This window comes from Anoplopoma fimbria, chromosome 17 (assembly GCF_027596085.1).
Source record: "Anoplopoma fimbria isolate UVic2021 breed Golden Eagle Sablefish chromosome 17, Afim_UVic_2022, whole genome shotgun sequence".
NCBI lineage: Eukaryota > Metazoa > Chordata > Actinopteri > Perciformes > Anoplopomatidae > Anoplopoma > Anoplopoma fimbria.
This window is the reverse complement of record NC_072465.1, coordinates 29,732,461-29,758,309: the sequence shown is the minus strand read 5'-3', so window position 1 is coordinate 29,758,309 and position 25,849 is coordinate 29,732,461. Positions and strand designations below refer to the sequence as shown.

The 25,849-nt window shown below is 40.6% G+C and overlaps 2 protein-coding genes across 2 annotated transcripts; both read left to right on the top strand.

The window, feature by feature from the left end:
* The first annotated feature begins 8,366 nt into the window (after nucleotides 1–8,366).
* LOC129105183 (zinc-binding protein A33-like) lies at nucleotides 8,367–10,049 on the top strand. Its single transcript, XM_054616070.1, is given in 3 exon segments — nucleotides 8,367–8,529; nucleotides 8,640–9,598; nucleotides 9,600–10,049. Coding segments are annotated over 2 exon segments (1,392 nt in total). The 5' UTR covers nucleotides 8,367–8,529; nucleotides 8,640–8,656.
* A 4,396-nt stretch (nucleotides 10,050–14,445) lies between these two features.
* Nucleotides 14,446–24,009, top strand: LOC129105182 (E3 ubiquitin-protein ligase TRIM39-like). The gene is made up of 4 exons (XM_054616069.1): nucleotides 14,446–14,607; nucleotides 14,718–14,915; nucleotides 14,973–16,105; nucleotides 22,879–24,009. Exons 2-4 carry the CDS (start codon nucleotides 14,735–14,737, stop codon nucleotides 24,007–24,009), a joined length of 2,445 nt encoding a protein of 814 aa, XP_054472044.1. The 5' UTR covers nucleotides 14,446–14,607; nucleotides 14,718–14,734.
* Nucleotides 24,010–25,849: the final 1,840 nt, after the last annotated feature.

Genomic DNA, 25,849 nt, shown 5'->3' with positions numbered 1-25,849 from the left:
ATTTAATTTCAATTTAATTCATACAGCCTCAATTTCATTTTTAACACTATCCACACAAATTACATGTCTATGTCTTCACAAGAGTCTTGGGATTCTCAAAATGAAGATATTAAATCAATACGACTTACAGATTTTAACTCAGAGAGTCTTGTTCAGGTAGAATCTTCTTCAGTTATGGCCAACAGTGACTTAGCACTACTACTACTACTACTACTACTACTACAACAATTTCTTCTACTACTATTTCTGATTAGACTGTTTCTCCTACTAAACCACTGATACTACAGTTTAACAGTTCAGCTTCCAGCTTTTTCTTCATTGTATTTCAGCTCTTTGCTTATTTTGATGATGCAGTTCAGCTTCCATCTTTGCCAGTTTTACAATTCATACCAGGTTTTTTCAACAGTGCAGTTCTTGGCTTTTTGGGCTTTTTCAGGAAAGTAATTTGAATATTCGACATTTTCAGCAATGCTGTTTGACTGATTACAGCTTTCAGCATTCCAACGCATTTTCTGCAGGAAATGCATTTGCTAGTATTATTTATGCGATTGGACTTGATTTTTTTTTAAAATGTACCTCAAATGAACCCCAAACTAACCCTAAATGAACCTCAATGATACAGCTGTCTCAGAACTGTTAATATATGCAACGTCTTCGGTCAGTATCAGCCACACAGTCAAAATTTATTGCGAAATTTTCTAGTTATTATTATTAAGCCCGCAGGATTATATACTTAGTGCTGTTGCACAAGGCTTTACAGCCTTGTTGCTACACAGCCACAGAGAACAATTAAGGTGATTTATTTCAAACTCAAACTTTCAAACTGGGAGAGGACGGGAAAACATGGTCGCGCCAAATTAATTGAAATCAATAGAACAAAACTAGGCCTTGTTAACTCCTACCTCTGAAAACAAAACAAACAAAAGTCTTCAAAAAAATTGCTTCACCAAAATAAATACAGAGGTGACACTGTCCAATCATCCTCACCTTATTGTCATCCATCTCCCACCACAAACCTTAACAAGTTATCAACACAGGGTACATCCCAAGTCTCTTAAATTGCCTCCTCGTTTCCCTCACTTTTCCTTGCGTCTTAGTCCCTCCCACCAGGGATGCATGGAGAGACCAATTGAGGAGAAAAGAAACGAGGAAATGTGTTTCAAGAGACATGAGACGTCCTTTCCTCTGAAGTGTCACGTGAAGCGACGTATGTTTCTGATGACGGCGGCCGCTGAACACAGCTGATCGGCTGACAGTCGGCTCTAACAGCTGGAGAGACTTTTGATTTTGTTACTGCACACATGATTTCTGTACTAATAGTAATAATGAAACAAAGTAATCATCACTGTACTAATATTAATAATGAAACAAAGTCATCATCACTGTACTAATATTAATAATGAAACAAAGTCATCATCACTGTACTAATATTAATAATGAAACAAAGTAATCATCACTGTACTAATAATAATAAAACAAAGTAATCATCACTGTTCTAATATTAATAATGAAACAAAGTCATCATCATTGTACTAATATTAATAATGAAACAAAGTCATCATCACTGTACTAATATTAATAATGAAACAAAGTAATCATCACTGTACGAATATTAATAATGAAACAAAGTAATCATCACTGTACTAATATTAATAATGAAACAAAGTAATCATCACTGCCAGAGTAGAAATGTATTTCTCTCTGCAGCCTGTTACCTGTTTAACAAACTGCATTGAGTATTTATACTGTGTTCTGTGTATTTATACTGTGTTCTGAGTCCTGTCCTCCTTTAGTTTTTATTTTCAGGTTCGCAAATTCATGCTGGTTATTACAATACATCCACTTTGTGTTTGATTTCTTCTTCATGATTAACTGTAATAATAACATTAAAATAAAACTAAATCAATAAACTAAGATTTTACAAAACATTAGTTTTATCTCTCAAATTCCAATAGATTAAAACAAATAAACAATTTTTTTTTTTTTTTATTATCACCTTCAAAGTGATTTTGTTCTTCCTTCCCAAAATGTTTAATATTCAAAAGCTTTTAAAACCCTCACTCAGTAATTAAAGTTAAACCTAATTTAAAACATAAATAACCAAAACCCATTGACCAAACCACCTGCAAAAATGTCAGGTCCCGAGGACCTGAACAGGTCATCATCAGCTTCATCTTATGCTTCAGATAACGATGACCCCCCTAACCTTGTGGCTGCGGTGGTGGATTTGACTGACGATGTGCTTCCTGACTATGTCGCTCAAATTCAGAACACATCTTCCTCAGAACTTGCTAAATTAATGACAGATTTTGTTGCAGAAGCACAATCTACGTCACTTAAGGGCGAAGCTCGGACCAAAATGTTGGCCAACTTTGCTGTTGTGTGTCAGCACAGCTGAAAAACATGAGCTGCTACATCAGGCAGCAACTAAGTCCCACAAACAACAAATCACACTGTTACAGGAAGGAAATAAATCCCTTCAAATTCAGTGTGAAGAAGCCAAGCTAGATACAGACCAAGCTAAGACACAAATTAATGAGCTAACAGCTCAACTTAACGATCCTGGCTACGGATGAAATCAAGGAGTTAAAGTCCCAAAACAGAGCATATGACCTGCATATGGAAGCCGACCAAAAGCATAAAAAGCATATGCAGGAACAAGTGGAGGAAGCCAACGCTAACAGAGTCCTGCCAGCAACAAGAAGTCAAAGAAGAAGAACTGACCACTGCAGAAAGGGAGCTACAATACTCGGTTGAGATGAGTCGCACGCGACAATCACACTTCAACCAAATTCTCCAACCGGAAAGGAGAGACCATCCACGCCCAAGGGAAGTACAAGGAGACTTCCCGGTGCAGCTTGGCTCGGTAGACCTCTTCGGGGCCAACGCGACCCCTCCAAACCCGGTAAGTAGACCCACTTTTCCACAGTCTTTCTTACCCTTGAATACCCAGGTTTCACAGGGCTTCTCTGACAGAGACTTAGATAAGGTTACCACGCTTCGAACCTGGTCCTACCGGTTCTCGTGACACAAGCACCTATCTGAAGGACATTGACTTCTATCTGTGGAAATTTCCCAATGCTTCCGTTGAAGATAGAATATACTTGATCAAGGTAACCTCTAGTGGTGAGGTTAGCATGTTCAAGGACATTAAGGCCTGCATTGCCGGGTATTGGAGAAAGAATTCTCCGACCTCTTGCCGCATACTGGCTTAACAGCCTCTTTGGCGATCAAACAGGGAAAAATGGAGTCTCCCCAACAGTATTACCAATGCCTTCTGCATGCCTATTTCAGTTCTTGACACGAACCAGGAATGGAAGAGGACATGCGCTTCAAATCTCTCTTTGTACAGAACCTCCATTATGCCACCAGTGGTCAGTTAGGTGTCATGGCAAACCCACATACCTTAACCAGTGAACAGTTACGCGGCCTCGCCTGTCTTTTTTTTTTTTTTTTTTTTTTTGCGCAACAAAGACAATCTCCTAGGCCGAGAGAGACCATTCAAATTTACCATCAAACCATCACCCCACGGATTTCCAACGAAGAAAATTTCCACCTAACTCGTGGAAAAAACGTAAAACCCTTGACGGCAAAGGTAAAGAGAGATATAAGTCACCTAATGGTCCCCCAAGGAATAGGCAACAACAAGGACGGCCTTACCAGGATTCACCAAATGAGGAACCAAGGGTTGATAAATGCATCCCTGGCGGAAGACTAGCAACACAGATTGTAAGTCTAACCACCTGCTTTTAGCCCCAAAGAGATGAAAACTCTCTGGCGCTTTCTCAACGATGGATGGGTCCAACAACTCAGATAAGGGGGTAATAAATCAGTCCCCCCAGCGCAGTTTTGGTGGTGCAAATTGACTCAAAGCACAAAGAAGGTAAGAAAGATCAGTACCAGGCCCAAGCGTTCCAAAATGATAGGTCTAGCGACCAAAATCAGGGGGGTCAGATGCCACTCCCCCCCACATGTCATCAGAGCTTTTCTACAAGCTGCAAACGGTAGCTTACCAGTCAAACAAGTACTTGAAACTCCACTCTTGATCACTGGAGGTCCAACCATATGCACCAACAGGGACTACGTTAAATGCAATGTCAGTGGTGAAACTGACTTTGGACCAATGAGCTTTGTCCATCCAGTGTACGTGTCTCCTCTTAATGCCATCCCTCTTCTCATTGGCAAAGATCTTCTCAATCGATTCGAACCACTGATCGACTTCAAACACTTGGAGATCTGGGCACAGGTCCGCCGACCCCTGCCTATTCCTTTTTCCCGAAGCGCTGAAGGCAAGTGCTATGTCATTGAGAATGTACAGACCGATACACTAAATCAATTTGTTCCTCCCGACCAATTTGGAATGACCAATGTCATGAAAGTGCCACATTCTGACACAAATAGGCCAATAGCACGCTCTTGGCCCCCAAAAGAACTTGTTGAACAACATGACTCTTTTGTTTGCGCAGTAAAAACCACCATCAAAGCAGGTGAAAACAGCTCCAGGGTTGAAAATGGTATGGAACCCATGTCGGATCCCAACTCTCTTCCCAGCCCTCCCACCCCAGCAGTCTGCGATGACACTCGACCCCAGGCACCGGCTGCACATCCAACAGAACCGGTATCACCGGCTACTGCCTCTGTGGCGCTTATCTTTTTGGACTCTAACCATAAATCCATTCAAGCTCTAGGGTTTCGGTCACTCTCGTCCCTTAAAGTGCTGAAAAGTCTCTTGCTTGTTGTTTCCAATCCACTCACTTCTCCTTCGTTTGTGGTGCCTCGAAACCACAGGGGGGAAAAGCTGCTGCATGCCCATGACTCAAGATGTGCAGACGACACATAGTGCATCTAACCAGATTGCCTACTGGCCACGCATGCCAAAAGATGTGGCAGATTACATCAAAGGCTGCCTGGTTTGTTGCCAACTCCAACCGTCAAACACACTTAACAGAGCCCTCTTGACTATCTTGAAGAAATACCTTTGGGACATCTTCGCCCTTGTACAGAAACATCTGACCAAAAACACTGAAGGACGTTATTCTTACTACGACCAAAAGGCTTCCCATGGCGAGCTCGAAGTGGGGGACAAAGTGTTGTACGACACCTTTGCACAACCAACGGGAAAAGCCAGCCCAAACAAAGGAAGACTGCCTCGCAAATTCCTTTCCTGCTTAGGAATTACACTCCCCTGCTGTTTGCCAAACTAGGGTTAGTAAAGTCCGAAAAGAGCCAACCCTCAAATGGGTACACCAAAACCATTTGGCAGGGAAAACTGTGCCTTCAGTCAAGTTATAAATTGCAAAGAAAGTCAAAATTCAGGTGCCTTACCTCCAGTCAAGTCCACCATCCACAATGTTCATAGCCATTTAATGTTCCTGTTTAAAACAACGCAAAGAATGTGACTAGGTAGTTGGGGTTACCACTTAGGTTAAAAACCCAAGCAAATCCATTAAGATCAAAACCATAGGCTCAGTCGACTAGCCACCATCGGCCTTATCAGTCAGCTATGCTCACACACAACAGGAAACGGTGGTTATGTCTGACATGCTCTGTGAAATTTGATCGTCAATCGACAGCCTAGCAATAAGTAGGATTCTCCCATACCTTGTCCCTTTAACATTCAATGGCCTCGAGTTTTGGATTCCGCAAACCAGATTAACCTAACTAGATTAGAATACTCCTTTTAATCTGAGTAGTGGCATATTGGTTTTATATACGTATGCATGCTTAAGAACTAGACGTGTTTTCTTTTTTTCTCTACTAAGTTTTTTTGGTTTGTTTTATTATTAGAATTTTCCTGTAAAATACTTTCATGTCTAGCGACTGGATGTCGTTTAACCACTAAACAGAAATTCTATCAGAAACCCTCAAGAGTTATTAAGCTACCTTTAGCCTTACCTAGAATAACCAACAAGGTTTAATTATGTTTATGTCACACCAACTCTGGTCATAGGAAGTTGCTATGTAACCTGTTCTCCTCCACCTGTTACCACCCTTGCATCATCGGTCCGAAGCTCCTTGGACAACGACCATCGAACCGAGTGGGGGATATGACTAACAACCCAAGACATTCACCCCCCCCCCCCCACGGTATTTCATCTCTACAGAGGAGGTCTCAATACACTTTCGCAGAGACACTCCCAAAACCCCCACTCTATAAAGGCGTCAGGTCTGACACTCCGCAGGCTGAGAGGAAGATCTCAAGTCAAGATACGAAGTCTGCCCGGGAAATCCGAACCAATGAATAACCTTCTTCCTCTCCTCCCCCTCTTTTTTCTATCTGATAACTGAACATCTGGTCTTCCCAGGTCACATCATAAACTACTTGGGTCAAGGAAACAGGAACTGACCCTTAGTGTCTTGCAATTATTCTCTGTAGCTCGGTATAACTCTGTATACGTCTTTGGAATATTCAATAACCCCAATCAACGTATGTCACAATTGATCTCAAGAAAACCTGTCTTTGTCCTGTGTTTCTAGAGTGGGAAAAAGAGTTAAAAACATTTCACGTTTTTCTAACTGGACTAATCATGAGACCATCCTTTGATATCCTGTGACCACACTGCCACCCAGTGGTCAATTGGTGATAACACATGTCGTATCTGCATAACCGATGTTAAACCCTGTATATTAAGCGTATGTAACTGAAATTCCATTTCTGTATCCATACAAGTGAGTAGGGTTTATTAAGCTCATAGTGAAGAAAAGTATGCAGGTTATTTGTTTTAAATGTTAGATTAGTTAAGTTACCAAACAAGAACACACTGAACGGCAATTTCCTTTGTTCATTCTCTTGTCCTTTTTGTTTTTGTCCTTCTAAGGTTTGTCTTGTTGTGTTGGGGAGCTTCATACAAGCTCCCGTTATTTTATTTTAGAACAGCAATTTTTTGTCAGTACTTTTCTCCTCAAAACTCCTTTGAGCATCTTATAATTATTCTTTTTAAGCAAGCCTTATTTTGTTTTAGTGTATATCTGTTGACCTTGTGAGATATCAACTTGAATTATTATCGTTAGGCCAAACGAGTTTAGTTTGAGTATATCAACGAGTAGCCTAATTTATAAAATCATTCAGAGCAATAACCCACTCCAAACACCACCGGAGACTGAGATCTGCTTGCCAATCCGTCTCGCCACTACAGAGGGTGAAACTCAGAAACACTTTTGCCAACTCACTGGGTGAGCTTTCAGAAGAACCGCTGAGAATCAACGCTCCCGCGAGCCCTTCACCGGCATTCCTTCGCTTCACCGACGGAAACAACTTACGTTCGGAGGGACGTGAGCCGACTCAGAGGGCCGCAGAAATGGCTGTTTGAACCCCTGCAAAGTCATCTGGACACCGCTACTCACAGTAGGAACAATCAACTTCAATATGATCCAGGGTTGGTGTCGGGTATATAAAAGCTCGGAGAAATAATAATTTAGATTGACCGGGTAGATTAGGGATAGGAGAAAGAGGAGACCTCAACTTTTCTTCACTATCTGATATAATATTGCCTGTTTATCTGAAATCAATTCATTCCTGATTTGTATTCTTGTTTAATTATTAATCTCATCCATTCATTTAATCCCTGTAGAAATAAATTACTCATTTATCGCCAAGTCGTTGTCTGTCATATTGATTCAAGGTGGGAACTATGAGGTCACTGAAATCAGGATTTACGCCTGAGATATTGAGACTGGATAATTTGTTACCAAATTATTGATTGTATTTTTATTATTTTCTCCTATTTAGGATTTAGCAATTTTTAACGTAAGCAATATTTTAATTTTAACATAGTTATTAACAACGCTACATGAATAATAATTAAATTCCTCCACTTCATTCAACCTGCATTCAAACTTTGAAACCATCATAACTTTTGCCTGCTGCTCTCTTATCAGTCCACATAACAGCAATGAATCAATACTTTGGACTGAGACACACCTCAGTGTTACAAGCGATCCAACAACATTCAGCAGAGGAGGTGTGACAAAGCTCCACCCCTCACCTGACTCACCTGAGACAAACCAGGAAATGTATTCACCCAAATTATAAGACTTTCACATCATACCCCTCTCCAACAATACTCCACGTTTGCCCTTTCCTTTGATGTTCCATGGTCCTCCATACCCAGAATATTCCCAGGATCTTACTAAATTATATTTAAACTGTTCCACTTCATTCAACCTGCATTCAAACTTTGAAACCATCATACATTTTACAACAGCCTGCTGCTCTCTTATCAGTCTACATATCCAGCAATGAATCAATACTTTGGAATGAGACACACCTCAGTGTTACAAGTGATCCAACAACATTCAGCAGAGGAAGTCTGACAAAGCTCCACCCCTCACCTGACTCACCTGAAACAAACCAGGAAACAGTTTATTATTCGTCCTCACTAAAGAGAGACACACAGACTGAAAACCAGACGATCAGATTCATCTTCAGAACAAACTAACAACTTCATCTGAGTGAGTTCAGCTACAGGAGAGAAAAGAGGAAAACTACAACACTGCTGCTTCAACCTGCTGACACTCCACACACTGAATGTGAGTTTGACTAAAAACACGACTCAAAGTTAAAGTAGATTTCAGTGAAGTTAGTAGAGGAGGGAGGTGGAGCCATGACTGACTGTTCTTTCTGTCTGCTGTGTTTTCAGCTTCACTCAGAGACAAAATGGCTTCCAGATCAGAGGAGGATCTCTGCTGTCCGGTCTGTCATGAAGTCTTTAGAGATCCTGTTCTTCTGTCATGTAGCCACAGCTTCTGTAAAGACTGTCTGAAGAGCTGGTGGAGAGAGAAACCAACACAGGAGTGTCCAGTTTGTAAGAGAAGATCTTCAAGGGAAGAACCACCTTGTAACCTGGTGTTAAAGAACCTGTGTGAGAGTTTCTTACAGGAGAGAGATCAGAGAGCTTCAGAGGCTCTCTGCAGTCTGCACTCTGAGAAACTCAAACTCTTCTGTCTGGACCATCAGCAGCCAGTGTGTGTCGTCTGCAGAGATTCAGAGAAACACACCAACCACAGATTCAGACCCATCGATGAAGCTGCTCAACAACACAAGAAGAAACTTCAGGAAACTCTGGAGCCCTTAAAGGAGAAGTTAAAGGTTTGTGAACAAGTTAAAGTGAAGTTTGATCAAACAGCAGAACACATGAAGGTCCAGGCCCGACGCACAGAGAGGCAGATTCAGGATCAGTTTAAGAAGCTCCACCAGTTTCTAGAGGAGGAAGAGGAGGCCAGGATGGCTGCACTGAGGGAGGAAGAGGAGCAGAAGAGTCAGATGATGAAGGAGAAGATGGAGGCTCTGAGCAGAGAGATAGCAGCTCTTTCAGACACAGTCAGAGCCACAGAGGACGAGCTGAGAGCTGAAGACGTCTCATTCCTCAACAACTACAAGGCTGCAGTGGAAAGAGTCCAGCAGCGCCCCCTGCTGGAGGATCCACAGCTGCTCTCAGGAGCTCTGATAGACGAGGCCAAACACCTGGGCAACCTGACCTTCAACATCTGGAACAAGATGAAGGACATGGTCTCCTACACTCCTCTGGTTCTGGACCCAAACACTGCTGATCCAGAACTCATCCTGTCTGAAGATCTGACCAGTGTGAGAAGGAGAGAGACAGCAGCTTCCTGATAATCCAGAGAGGTTTGATGATTACTGGTCTGTTCTGGGCTCTGAGGGCTTTAACTCAGGGACTCACAGCTGGGATGTTGATGTTGGAGACAGTACAGTCTGGTTACTGGGTGTGTTAGCAGAGTCTGTCCAGAGGAAGGGAGACATAGAGTCTGGATTATGGAGTATATGGTTCTATAAAGGTAAATACTCAGCAGTGTCACTACCAGGTCCAGTCACTGATCTCAAAGTGCAGAAGAAGCTCCAGAGGATCAGAGTGAATCTGGACTGGAACAGAGGAAAGCTGTCGTTCTCTGATCCTGATACTAACACACACATACACACCTTCACACACACTTTCACTGAGAGGATGTTTCCATACATTAACACTGTTGATAAACTGAAGATGTTACCGATGAAGATCAGTGTGACAGTGGAACAGAGCAGTTATTCATAAAGAGAATTATTATATTCATTATAATGTCCATTTCTTAAAAGGGAACAGTCACTGAATTGAACCTGTTGAGCTTCACCTGTCCTTCTGCTGTTTCATTAATCCAAACACATGTTTATCTTTGTTTTCAGTCATTGTTTCATTATAGTTTTTATTTATCATCATTTTGTTATCAAAAATCTGCTATTGTCTATTGTTGACCTTTATTACATTATATCAATTTTGATGACACTTTCATCCAAAGCAACTTACATGGATGCAATCCAAATTTTGCAAGAATCATTTATGTACATAAATATAATAAATATGCTGAACTGCTTCAAGTGCTACATTTAGAAACAATAAGAGAAAATGGAAGACTGTTTTGTTTGTGTTAAATGATTTCACTCAGGATTTCTGAGTGAAATCTTTATGTTTAGTTAGTTTAGTTTATTTTTATTGCTACTGTGCCATTTTGAATTTCTGTTCATTTTTGATTTTGACACGTGATTGTAATAAAGACCAGAAGACACTTCTAAGCAGCCCACTGCTCCTCAGGGATGGGTTAAATGCAGAAGCTAAATTTAATGTATATAAATGTATGTACATTGACGATTAAAGCTGATTATTATCATTATTATTATTATTATTATTATTATTATTATTATTATTATTATTATTAATTATTAATTATTAATTATTATTATGTTTGAGTGCCCTATCATTGTTCAGATCTAACAAACTTTATATTAAGTTCTAGTTCAGATTATAAAGTTGACAATTATTATAATAATTGTTTAATTACATGAAATGTTTACAATTTATACAATTTAAAAAAATACATACGAACGATTTTCTATTTGATGCAACATGGTAAGGAGACATTTTACAAACAATAAGAACAATAAAGCACGAGGAGCAGCAGCACGTGGACAAAACCAAGCAGATTATTCTTGGGTGACATGAATATGGAGCATTTAGGGAATATTTTGTTTCTACCTCGATTACACCAAATAATCAACTCACCATGGATCCAGAACTGTAAAATAATAACTTCTCGAGCCGTTTTATTCACACAACAGCCAAACTTTCCCTGCAGAGACGCTTGTGCTTCATATGAGATCCATCCAATTCAACAACAGTCCTCAGATTCCTGCCTCCCAAAAATGAACCGTGTGATATCCAATAAAAGCAACTTAATGTGAAGCAAAAACAATGACAACAAAGGAAGCAGCTACCTATCTTCTCTACAGATCAATGAATGACATTTCACCCTCCCAGCCTCACCCAACTGGAATCTTCCCACTGCACAGGTAAGATTAGGGCGAGGCAAACAGATACAAAGCATCAAGAATACATAGTGCATTCATTTAAGGTTTCATAGTTTTTCCCGTGGAAACCGCTGGGCGAATCTCTGAGAAAAGCCATAGCACACTATTCCCGACTAGGCTGCACGTTTTGATGTATTTTGATGCATGTGCTGAGAATGCTGTGGAAGGAGATACGCGCCAAACTTTTGTACGGAAGAAGGAGAATAAGAAGAAGGCTTTACAGCCTTGTTGCTACATAGCCACACAGAATAAGCCGTCTGGCACATTAATACAATGGCTTGTTTTTCATGTGCATTGTACTTTCTTAATTAAAATAAACATTATTATTTTGACAGCAATGATAAAGATGTTTTTATACTTTTGTCTCAATAATGTCAAGATTTAAAATGAAAAGGTGTTTAATGCTCAACATATTTGTACAAATTATTTTGTAACATTCATAATTTCCCACCAAGACACACTGACTGTAAGGCAGAACAAGCATGTTGACTATTTCTGCAAAGCCTTATTTACAAATCAACTAATGTAACAGGTGAGATATAAAACAGGAGGGAAAAGACAAAGTCATGAAGTAAAATAAGACATGACACACTGAGAGAGACTATCAAAATAAGACAAGAAATAGGAACAGGACCATGACAGCTTTGTTTGTCTATTGCTACGTCCCCTTTTTTAGTCTAGGGAAAAGTATAGATGATAACCAGACAACCAAAGAATATGAAAGAGTCAAGAGTAGAAGTAACAATTAAGGTGAATTATTTCAAACTCAAACTTTCAAACTGGGAGAGGACGGGAAAACATGGTCGTGCCAAATTAATAGAAATCAATAGAACAAAACTAGGCCTTGTTAACTCCTACCTCTGAAAACAAAACAAACAAAATGGTTTCTAAAAAATAGCTTCACCAAAACAAATACAGGGGTGACACTGGCCAATCATCCTCACCTTATTGTCCTCCATCTCTCACCACAAACCTTAACAAGTTATCAACACAGTGTCACAGCTCAAACAGGCAGAGATCAAAAAAGAGAACAAACTCCTTTCATTCTGGGCTCCACTCTGCTGATTGGCCAGCTTGAAGTCTGTTGAAACCAATGAGCAGGATGACCATCCTGCACAGGTGGAAGCCAATCACCTTGTTGGCACCTGGAGTGAAAACAAGGGAGGGAGGGAGAAAGAGAGGCATGATGGGAGAAAGCACATACATGGGCACTTTACCCCTGCTGGAGACTTAATATATAAAGGGAGGTAGATGTTGAATGGAAATGAGAAACTTAAAACTAAAAGCTATGTACAACATGCTATGTGCAATATTACAGGCTAACCTGTAGCTGCAATAATCAGTTGCACCTCTTACAAGAATTATTCCACCCATCCGATGAAAATATGGAATAACAATGTTTTGCATTCAAACCTTTGACACCAAGACCGGCGCAAATGTACGGATTCTGTTCCCCCATTAATATTAATATAATAATATTATTATTCAACTATTGTTATTTTTTCCCCCTACATTTATGCTCACATTAAAACATAAAACATCATAAAAGCTGGATACTAATTCAATTCAATTCAGTTTATTTGTATAGCCCAAAATCACAAATTACAAATTTGCCTCAGAGGGCTTTACTATCTGTACACATGCGACATCCTCTGTCCCGGAACCCTCACATCGGTACAGTAAAAACAGAGATACAACACATTTAATGTATATGACATGAATGATTCATATAATGACAGTAGTAAGCAGAGTAACGAAGGAAAAAATTAAGACTGATAATAAAAGCAGCAATGACTTTAGTAGAATTAAAATAATGATATACGGAATAGTAATAGTAATGTGACTAATAATAATAAACGAAGTAGCAGTGGGTCAGCCGGGTCACAGCAGGAGGCACGACCACGGTCCAGATACCACAACGATTCATAGAAACCTGCGAGGCGAGAAAGCAAAAAGGGCTTCAGGGTAGAAGGATAGCCAATAAGCGTAATAGTACAGGTAATAGTAATTTGACTAATAATAATAATGGTAGTAGCAGTGGGTGTCAGCAGGGCCACAGTAGGTGATACGACCACAGTCCAGGTACAGCCACGATTTATGGAAACCTGCGAGGCGAGAAAGCACAAAGACTCCAGGGTAGAAGCAAAATTATAGGGATAGGAGAAAGAGGAGACCTCAACTTTTCTTCACTATCTGATATGATATTGCCTGTTTATCTGAAATCAATTCATTCCTGATTTGTATTCTTGTTTAATTATTAATCTCATCCATTCATTTAATCCCTGTAGAAATAAATTACTCATTTATCGCCAAGTCGTTGTCTGTCATATTGATTCAAGGTGGGAACTATGAGGTCACTGAAATCAGGATTTACGCCTGAGATATTGAGACTGGATAATTTGTTACCAAATTATTGATTGTATTTTTATTATTTTCTCCTATTTAGGATTTAGCAATTTTTAACGTAAGCAATATTTTAATTTTAACGTAGTTATTAACAACGCTACATAAATAATAATTAAATTCCTCCACTTCATTCAACCTGCATTCAAACTTTGAAACCATCATAACTTTTGCCTGCTGCACTCTTATCAGTCCACATAACAGCAATGAATCAATACTTTGGACTGAGACACACCTCAGTGTTACAAGTGATCCAACAACATTCAGCAGAGGAGGTGTGACAAAGCTCCACCCCTCACCTGACTCACCTGAGACAAACCAGGAAATGTATTCACCCAAATTATAAGACTTTCATTGCACATCATATCCCTCTCCAACAATACTCCACGTTTGCCCTTTCCTTTGATGTTCCATGGTCCTCCATACCCAGAATATTCCCAGGATCTTACTAAATTATATTTAAACTGTTCCACTTCATTCAACCTGCATTCAAACTTTGAAACCATCATACATTTTACAACAGCCTGCTGCTCTCTTATCAGTCCACATATCCAGCAATAAATCAGTACTTTGGAATGAGACACACCTCAGTGTTACAAGTGATCCAACAACATTCAGCAGAGGAGGTGTGACAAAGCTCCACCCCTCACCTGACTCACCTGAAACAAACCAGGAAACAGTTTATTATTCGTCCTCACTAAAGAGAGACACACAGACTGAAAACCAGACGATCAGATTCATCTTCAGAACAAACTAACAACTTCATCTGAGTGAGTTCAGCTACAGGAGAGAAAAGAGGAAAACTACAACACTGCTGCTTCAACCTGCTGACACTCCACACACTGAACGTGAGTTTGACTAAAAACACGACTCAAAGTGAAAGTAGATTTCAGTGAAGTTAGTAGAGGAGGGAGGTGGAGCCATGACTGACTGTTCTTTCTGTCTGCTGTGTTTTCAGCTTCACTCAGAGACAAAATGGCTTCCAGATCAGAGGAGGATCTCTGCTGTCCGGTCTGTCATGAAGTCTTTAGAGATCCTGTTGTTCTGTCATGTAGCCACAGCTTCTGTAAAGACTGTCTGAAGAGCTGGTGGAGAGAGAAACCAACACAGGAGTGTCCAGTTTGTAAGAGAAGATCTTCAAAGGAAGAACCACCTCGTAACCTGGCGTTAAAGAACCTGTGTGAGAGTTTCTTACAGGAGAGAGATCAGAGAGCTTCAGAGGCTCTCTGCAGTCTGCACTCTGAGAAACTCAAACTCTTCTGTCTGGACCATCAGCAGCCAGTGTGTGTCGTCTGCAGAGATTCAGAGAAACACACCAACCACAGATTCAGACCCATCGATGAAGCTGCTCAACAACACAAGAAGAAACTTCAGGAAACTCTGGAGCCCTTAAAGGAGAAGTTAAAGGTTTGTGAACAAGTTAAAGTGAAGTTTGATCAAACAGCAGAACACATGAAGGTCCAGGCCCGACGCACAGAGAGGCAGATTCATGATCAGTTTAAGAAGCTCCACCAGTTTCTAGAGGAGGAAGAGGAGGCCAGGATGGCTGCACTGAGGGAGGAAGAGGAGCAGAAGAGTCAGATGATGAAGGAGAAGATGGAGGCTCTGAGCAGAGAGATAGCAGCTCTTTCAGACACAGTCAGAGCCACAGAGGACGAGCTGAGAGCTGAAGACGTCTCATTCCTCAACAACTACAAGGCTGCAGTGGAAAGAGTCCAGCAGCGCCCCCTGCTGGAGGATCCACAGCTGCTCTCAGGAGCTCTGATAGACGAGGCCAAACACCTGGGCAACCTGACCTTCAACATCTGGAACAAGATGAAGGACATGGTCTCCTACACTCCTCTGGTTCTGGACCCAAACACTGCTGGTCCAGTACTCATCCTGTCTGAAGATCTGACCAGTGTGAGAGGAGGAGAGAGACAGCAGCTTCCTGATAATCCAGAGAGGTTTGATTATTACTGGTCTGTTCTGGGCTCTGAGGGCTTTAACTCAGGGACTCACAGCTGGGATGTTGATGTTGGAGACAGTACACTCTGGTTTCTGGGTGTGTTAGCAGAGTCTGTCCAGAGGAAGGGAGACATACAGTCTGGATTATGGATAATAGCGTTCTATAAAGGTAAATACTCAGCACGGTCACCACCAGGTCCAGTCACTGATCTCAAAGTGCAGAAGAAGCTCCAGAGGATCAGAGTGAATCTGGACTGGAACAGAGGAAAGCTGTCGTTCTCTGATCTTGATACTAACACACACATACACACCTTCACACACACTTTCACTGAGAGGATGTTTCCATATATGAACACTGTTTATAAACTGAAGATATTACCGATGAAGATCAGTGTGACAGTGGAACAGAGCAGTTATTCATAAAGAGGATTATTATATTCATTATAATGTCCATTTCTTAAAAGGGAACAGTCACTGAATTGAACCTGTTGAGCTTCACCTGTCCTTCTGCTGTTTCATTAATCCAAACACATGTTTATCTTTGTTTTCAGTCATTGTTTCATTATAGTTTTTATTTATCATTATTTTGTTATCAAAAATCTGCTATTGTCTATTGTTGACCTTTATTACATTATATCAATTTTGATGACACTTTCATCCAAAGCAACTTACATGGATGCAATCCAAATTTTGCAAGAATCATTTATGTACATAAATATAATAAATATGCTGAACTGCTTCAAGTGCTACATTTAGAAACAATAAGAGAAAACAGAAGACTGTTTTGTTTGTGTAAAATGATTTCACTCAGGATTTCTGAGTGAAATCTTTATGTTTAGTTAGTTTAGTTTATTTTTATTGCTACTGTGCCATTTTGAATTTCTGTTCATTTTTGATTTTGACACGTGATTGTAATAAAGACCAGAAGACACTTCTAAGCAGCCCACTGCTCCTCAGGGATGGGTTAAATGCAGAAGCTAAATTTAATGTATATAAATGTATGTACATTGACGATTAAAGCTGATTATTATCATTATTATTATTATTATTATTATTATTATTATTATCATTATCATTATTATTATTATTATTATTATTATTATTATTAATTATTAATTGTTATTATGTTTGAGTGCCCTATCATTGTTCAGATCTAACAAACTTTATATTAAGTTCTAGTTCAGATTATAAAGTTGACAATTATTATAATTGTTTAATTACATGAAATGTTTACAATTTATACAATTTAAAAAAATACATACGAACGATTTTCTATTTGATGCAACATGGTAAGGAGACATTTTACAAACAATAAGAACAATAAAGCACGAGGAGCAGCAGCACATGGACAAAACCAAACATAGATTATTCTTGGGTGACATGAATATGGAGCATTTAGGGAATATTTTGTTTCTACCTCGATTACACCAAATAATCAACTCACCATGGATCCAGAACTGTAAAATAATAACTTCTCGAGCCGTTTCATTCACACAACAGCCAAACTTTCCCTGCAGAGACGCTTGTGCTTCATATGAGATCCATCCAATTCAACAACAGTCCTCAGATTCCTGCCTCCCAAAAATGAACCGTGTGATATCCAATAAAAGCAACTTAATGTGAAGCAAAAACAATGACAACAAAGGAAGAGAGAATAAGAAGAAGGCTTTACAGCCTTGTTGCTACATAGCCACACAGAATAAGCCGTCTGGCACATTAATACAATGGCTTGTTTTTCATGTGCATTGTACTTTCTTAATTAAAATAAACATTATTATTTTGACACCAATGATAAAGATGTTTTTATACTTTTGTCTCAATAATGTCAAGATTTAAAATGAAAAGGTGTTTAATGCTCAACATATTTGTACAAATTATTTTGTAACATTCATAATTTCCCACCAAGACACACTGACTGTAAGGCAGAACAAGCATGTTGACTATTTCTGCAAAGCCTTATTTACAAATCAACTAATGTAACAGGTGAGATATAAAACAGGAGGGAAAAGACAAAGTCATGAAGTAAAATAAGACATGACACTGAGAGAGACTATCAAAATAAGACAAGAAATAGGAACAGGACCATGACAGCACTGTTTGTCTATTGCTACGTCCCCTTTTTTAGTCTAGGGAAAAGTATAGATGATAACCAGACAACCAAAGAATATGAAAGAGTCAAGAGTAGAAGTAACAATTAAGGTGAATTATTTCAAACTCAAACTTTCAAACTGGGAGAGGACGGGAAAACATGGTCGTGCCAAATTAATAGAAATCAATAGAACAAAACTAGGCCTTGTTAACTCCTACCTCTGAAAACAAAACAAACAAAATGGTTTCTAAAAAATAGCTTCACCAAAACAAATACAGGGGTGACACTGGCCAATCATCCTCACCTTATTGTCCTCCATCTCTCACCACAAACCTTAACAAGTTATCAACACAGTGTCACAGCTCAAACAGGCAGAGATCAAAAAAGAGAACAAACTCCTTTCATTCTGGGCTCCACTCTGCTGATTGGCCAGCTTGAAGTCTGTTGAAACCAATGAGCAGGATGACCATCCTGCACAGGTGGAAGCCAATCACCTTGTTGGCACCTGGAGTGAAAACAAGGGAGGGAGGGAGAAAGAGAGGCATGATGGGAGAAAGCACATACATGGGCACTTTACCCCTGCTGGAGACTTAATATATAAAGGGAGGTAGATGTTGAATGGAAATGAGAAACTTAAAACTAAAAGCTATGTACAACATGCTATGTGCAATATTACAGGCTAACCTGTAGCTGCAATAATCAGTTGCACCTCTTACAAGAATTATTCCACCCATTCATCGATGAAAATATGGAATAACAATGTTTTGCATTCAAACCTTTGACACCAAGACCGGCGCAAATGTACGGATTCTGTTCCCCCATTAATATTAATATAATAATATTATTATTCAACTATTGTTATTTTTTCCCCCCTACATTTATGCTCATATTAAAACATAAAACATCATAAAAGCTGGATACTAATTCAATTCAATTCAGTTTATTTGTATAGCCCAAAATCACAAATTACAAATTTGCCTCAGAGGGCTTTACTATCTGTACACATGCGACATCCTCTGTCCCGGAACCCTCACATCGGTACAGTAAAAACAGAGATACAACACATTTAATGTATATGACATGAATGATTCATATAATGACAGTAGTAAGCAGAGTAACGAAGGAAAAAATTAAGACTGATAATAAAAGCAGCAATGACTTTAGTAGAATTAAAATAATGATATACGGAATAGTAATAGTAATGTGACTAATAATAATAAACGAAGTAGCAGTGGGTCAGCCGGGTCACAGCAGGAGGCACGACCACGGTCCAGATACCACAACGATTCATAGAAACCTGCGAGGCGAGAAAGCAAAAAGGGCTTCAGGGTAGAAGGATAGCCAATAAGCGTAATAGTACAGGTAATAGTAATGTGACTAATAATAATAATGGTAGTAGCAGTGGGTGTCAGCAGGGCCACAGTAGGTGATACGACCACAGTCCAGGTACAGCCACGATTTATGGAAACCTGCGAGGCGAGAAAGCACAAAGACTCCAGTGTAGAAGCAAAGCCAATAAGTGTAATAGTGCAGGGAATAATAATAGTAATGTGACTAATAATAATAGTGGTAATAGCAGTGGGTGTCAGCAGGGCCACAGCAGGAGGCACGACCACAGTCCAGGTACAGCCACGATAAGGGAAGCAAAGTCAGTAATGTGCATAAATAGTAGATTAATACATAAAGATGGAGGGAGAGAAGAGGAGAGAGGAGCTCAGCGTATCCTAGGTAGTCCCCCGGCTGTCTAGGCATATAGCAGCATATCTACGGGCTGGACCAAGGCGAACCTGAACCAGCCCTAACTATAAGCGCTATCAAAAAGGAAGGTCTTAAGCCTACGACACTAGTACATACTTATATACTTTCACATTCTTACACACATATGAACAGACATACCAGTTGTTTTTTGCGAGGCAGGCAGATAGATAAACAAATAGATAAGTCAAAATAAAAAAGATATTCCACTCCACAGCAACATTTTCCATCTCTTCCAGAGGAACCCTGAGGCGTTCTCGGGCCAGACGAGATATACTATAACCCCTCTACAGAGTTCTGGGTCTACTACAGGACCTTTTACCAGTTGGACGTACCTGGAAAACCTCTAAAGGGAGGCACTCAGACGGATCCTGATCCGATGTTCCCTTTGACGTGAATGGGCAGCCTCTCCTTTGAGCTAAGAGCGGATGTCTGAGCTCCTCACCCAATCTCTAAGGCTGAGCCCGGATCTCATTATTTTGGTCAGTACCCAAAGCTCATGACCATAGGTAAGAGTCAGAACATAGATGGACTAGCAAATAGAGAGCTTTGCGGTCTAACTCGTCTCCCCAACCATCTGTCTAGCTCCCGCTCCATTTTACCCGCACTGGTGAACAAGACCATGAGATACTTGCACTCCCTCACTTACTTACTCCCAACCTGGGCATCATTTTCTGGCAGAGCAAGGTGATGTTCTGATGGAGCGAACAGAACCACATCATCTGCAAAGAGCAGAGTCAGAATTCTGAGGTCCCCAAACCCGACACTCTCTTCCCATCGTCTGGCTGGGGATTTCTGTTTCTGAACTGTAAAATACAAATGTTTCAGATTCAGTGTGAGGCTTATGAAGATAAATGGGCTCAAAGTTTTAGGTTGATGTGCAATTTATTCACACAAATGATAAGACTTTCATTGCACATCATACCAATCTCCAACAATACTCCACGTTAGCTCTTTACTTTGATGATCCATGGTCCCCAATTCCCAGAATATTACGAGGATCTTACTCAATAATATTTAAACTCCTCCACTTCATTCAACCTGCATTCAAACTTTGAAACCATCATAACTTTTGCAACAGTTTGATGCTATCTTATCAGTCTACATATCCAGGAATAAATCAGAACTTTGGACTGAGACGCACCTCACCTGAGACAAACCAGGAAACAGTTTATTAATCGTTCCACTAACTGTTAGTCATAAACGGATTATGAGACAGTGAACATAACATAAGAATAAGAACCAGTGGTTCAAAGGGACATATTTTTGGTTGTTTTGTGTCTCTTTGTGGTTCTTTGTGTTTATTTGTAGTCATTTTGCCTCTCATTTTGGTTGTTTAACATCTCGTTTAACGTCATGATCGCGTGCACCAACTGGTACTAAACTGGTCCTGGTACGACGGGTTAATGAAACAGAAGATGTTAATGTTTATACTGGGCCAGATGCTGCATTCAAGGACTGGTAATAGTAATTTGACTAATAATAATAATGGTAGTAGCAGTGGGTGTCAGCAGGGCCACAGTAGGTGATACGACCACAGTCCAGGTACAGCCACGATTTATGGAAACCTGCGAGGCGAGAAAGCACAAAGACTCCAGGGTAGAAGCAAAGCCAATAAGCGTAATAGTGCAGGGAATAATAATAGTAATGTGACTAATAATGATAGTGGTAATAGCAGTGGGTGTCAGCAGGGCCACAGCAGGAGGCACGACCACAGTCCAGGTACAGCCACGATAAGGGAAGCAAAGTCAGTAATGTGCATAAATAGTAGATTAATACATAAAGATGGAGGGAGAGAAGAGGAGAGAGGAGCTCAGCGTATCCTAGGTAGTCCCCCAGCTGTCTAGGCATATAGCAGCATATCTAAGGGCTGGACCAAGGCGAACCTGAACCAGCCCTAACTATAAGCGCTATCAAAAGGAAGGTCTTAAGCCTACTACACTAGTACATACTTATATACTTTCACATTCTTACACACATATGAACAGACATACCAGTTGTTTTTTGCGAGGCAGGCAGATAGATAAACAAATAGATAAGTCAAAATAAAACAGATATTCCACTCCACAGCAACATTTCCATCTCTTCCAGAGGAACCCTGAGGCGTTCTCGGGCCAGACGAGATATACTATAACCCCTCTACAGAGTTCTGGGTCTACTACAGGACCTTTTACCAGTTGGACGTATCTGGAAAACCTCTAAAGGGAGGCAATCAGAGGGATCCTGATCCGATGTTCCCTTTTGACGTGAATGGGCAGCCTCTCCTTTGAGCTAAGAGCGGATGTCTGAGCTCCTCACCCAATCTCTAAGGCTGAGCCCGGATCTCATTATTTTGGTCAGTACCCAAAGCTCATGACCATAGGTAAGAGTCAGAACATAGATGGACTAGCAAATAGAGAGCTTTGCGGTCTAACTCGTCTCCCCAACCATCTGTCTAGCTCCCGCTCCATTTTACCCGCACTGGTGAACAAGACCATGAGATACTTGCACTCCCTCACTTACTTACTCCCAACCTGGGCATCGTTTTCTGGCAGAGCAAGGTGATGTTCTGATGGAGCGAACAGAACCACATCATCTGCAAAGAGCAGAGTCAGAATTCTGAGGTCCCCAAACCCGACACTCTCTTCCCATCGTCTGGCTGGGGATTTCTGTTTCTGAACTGTAAAATACAAATGTTTCAGATTCAGTGTGAGGCTTATGAAGATAAATGGGCTCAAATTTTTAGGTTGATGTGCAATTTATTCACACAAATTATAAGACTTTCATTGCACATCATACCAATCTCCAACAATACTCCACGTTAGCTCTTTACTTTGATGATCCATGGTCCCCAATTCCCAGAATATTCCAAGTATCTTAGTAAATAATATTTAAACTCCACTTCACTCAACCTGCATTCAAACTTTGAAACCATCATAACTTTTGCAACAGTCTGATGCTATCTTATCAGTCTACATATCCAGGAATAAATCAGAACTTTGGACTGAGACGCACCTCACCTGAGACAAACCAGGAAACAGTTTATTATTCGTCTTCACCTAAGAGAGACAAACAGACAGACGATCAGATTCATCTTCAGAACAAACTAACAACTTCATCTGAGTGAGTTCAGCTACAGGAGAGAAAAGAGAAAAACTACAACACCGCTGCTTCAACCTGCTGACACTCCACACACTGAATGTGAGTTTGACTAAAAACACGAATCAAAGTTAAAGCAGATTTTAGTGAAGTTAGTAGAGGAGGGAGGTGGAGCCATGACTGACTGTTCTTTCTGTCTGCTGTGTTTTCAGCTTCACTCAGAGACAAAATGGCTTCCAGATCAGAGGAGGATCTCTGCAGTCTGCACTCTGAGAAACTCAAACTCTTCTGTCTGGACCATCAGCAGCCAGTGTGTGTCGTCTGCAGAGATTCAGAAAAACACACCAACCACAGATTTAGACCCATCGATGAAGCTGCTCAACGATACAAGAAGAAACTTCAGGGAACTCTGAAGCCCTTAAAGAGGAAGTTAAAGGTTTTCAAACGAGTTAAAGTGAAGTTTGATCAAACAGCAGAACACATGAAGGTCCAGGCCCGACTCACAGAGAGGCAGATTCAGGATCAGTTTAAGAAGCTCCACCAGTTTCTAGAGGAGGAAGAGGAGGCCAGGATGGCTGCACTGAGGGAGGAAGAGGAGCAGAAGAGTCAGATGATGAAGGAGAAGATGGAGGCTCTGAGCAGAGAGATGGCAGCTCTTTCAGACACAGTCAGAGCCACAGAGGACGAGCTGAGAGCTGAAGACGTCTCATTCCTCAACAACTACAAGGCTGCAGTGGAAAGAGTCCAGCAGCGCCCCCTGCTGGAGGATCCACAGCTGCTCTCAGGAGCTCTGATAGATGAGGCCAAACACCTGGGCAACCTGACCTTCAACATCTGGAACAAGATGAAGGACATGGTCTCCTACACTCCTCTGGTTCTGGACCCAAACACTGCTCATCCAAGACTCATCCTGTCTGAAGATCTGACCAGTGTGAGACGAGGAGAGGAACAGCAGCTTCCTGATAATCCAGAGAGGATTGATAAATACTGGTCTGTTCTGGGCTCTGAGGGCTTTAACTCAGGGACTCACAGCTGGGATGTTGATGTTGGAGACAGTATATACTGGGAAGTCGGTGTGTTAGCAGAATCTGTCCAGAGGAAGGGGTGCATACAATCTGGATTATGGAGTATAGGGTTCTATGAAGGTAAATACTCAGCACTGTCACCACCAGGTCTAGTCACTGATCTCCAAGTGCAGAAGAAGCTCCAGAGGATCAGAGTGAATCTGGACTGGAACAGAGGAAAGCTGTCATTCTCTGATCTTGATACTAACAAACACATACACACCTTTACACACACTTTCACTGAGAGGATGTTTCCATACATTAACACTGTTGATAAACTGAATATGTTACCAATGAAGATCTGTGTGACAGTGTAACAGAGCAGTTATTGATAAAGAGGATTATTATTCTGTATGGATGTGAAGCAACAAGGCTGTAAAGCTTTGTACAACAGCACATAGTATATAATCCTGCAGGCTTAATAATGCTATTTTTCTTATTCTCCATCTTCCGTACAAAAGTTTGGCGCGTAACTCGTCCCGAAGCGTTGCAAGCACATGCCTCAAAATACATCAAAACGTGCGGCCTCGTTGGAAATCGTATGCTATGACTTTTCTTAGAGATTCGCCTAGTGGTTTCCATGGGAACCAGGAAAAACGGCAAGAAATTTCCCCATAGGGATGAATGCATTTTGGGAGTGAAGAGAGTTAAAAAACACTCAACTTTGGGCCCAGACTGACTCGCCATACTTTAACGTAGAAAAATGATTTGCAGTTTAAAACGTTAACAAAACTCTGGACTATATTGGGCCAAATGGGCATTTTCATAGCTAGCACAGATTTCATGACAGTTTAAGTTTAAGTTTTCAGAATTTATAATGGGTGTGTATTGGATGGAATGTTCAGACCTAGAGAACATGATGCCATCGCTAGAGTGAGAGGAGCTTCAGAATCTTGTGAAAAAAATATTTTAAAGTTGCCAGAATTCCCACAATTTTCTCTCTTCAGGCATCATTTTTTGGGTCAAATTGTAGATAAACTTCAATTCAATTCAGTTTATTTTGTATAGCCCAGAATCACAAATTACAAATTTGCCTCAGAGGGCTTTACAATCTGTACACATGCGACATCCTCTGTCTCACTTAGGAAAAACCCTAAACATTAACAGGGAGAAAAAAGGAAGAAACCTATGGGAGAACGACAGAGGGGATCCTTCTCCCAGGATGGACAGAATGCAATAGATGTCATGTGTACAGAATGAACAGCATAACAGAGATACAACACATTCAATGTATATGACATAAATTATTCATATAATAAGACTACTTATAATAACAGCAGCAATTATTATAGTAGAATTGTAATTATGAAAATAGGGATAATAATGTGACTATTAATAATAATGGTGGTAGCAGTCGGTGTCAGGGGCCGTAGCAGGATGCACGACCACGGTCAAGGTACAGCCACAATTTATAGAAGCCTGCGAAGCGAGAAAGCACAAAGACTCCAGGGTACAAGCAAGTCAATAAGCGTAACCGTACAGGCAATAATAATAGTAATGTGACTAATAATGATAGTGGTAGTAGTAGTGGGTGTCAGCAGGGCCTCAGCAGGTGGCACGATGACAGTCCAAATATAACCCCGATTCCTGGGAACCTGCCAGGCGAGAAAGCACAAGAACTCCGGGGAAGAAGCAAAATCAGTAATGTGCATAAATAGGAGATTAATACATAAAGATGGAGGGAGAGAATAGGGGAGAGGAGCTCAGTGTATTCTAAGTAGTCCCCCGGCTGTCTAGGCATATAGCAGCATATCTAGGGGCTGGACCAAGGCGAACCTGAACCAGAACCAGTCCTAACTATATAAGCTCTATCTAAAAAGGAAGGTCTTAAGCCTGCTCTTAAAAGTGGTGAGTGTGTCTGCCCCCGGACTGAAACTGGAACCTGGTTCCACAGAAGAGGAGCCTGATAACTGAAGGCTCTGGCTCCCATCCTACTTTTATATACTCTAGGAACCACAAGTAACCCTGCATTGATTGAGCGCAGCTCTCTAGTTGGGTAATATGGAACTATAAGTTCCTTAAGATAAGACGGTGCCTGGCCAGTTAGAGCTTTGTAGGTAAGTAAAATAATTTTAAATTCTATTCTTGATTTAACAGGGAGCCAGTGCAGAGAAGCTAATACTGGAGTAATATGATCTCTTTTCTTAGTTTTTGTTA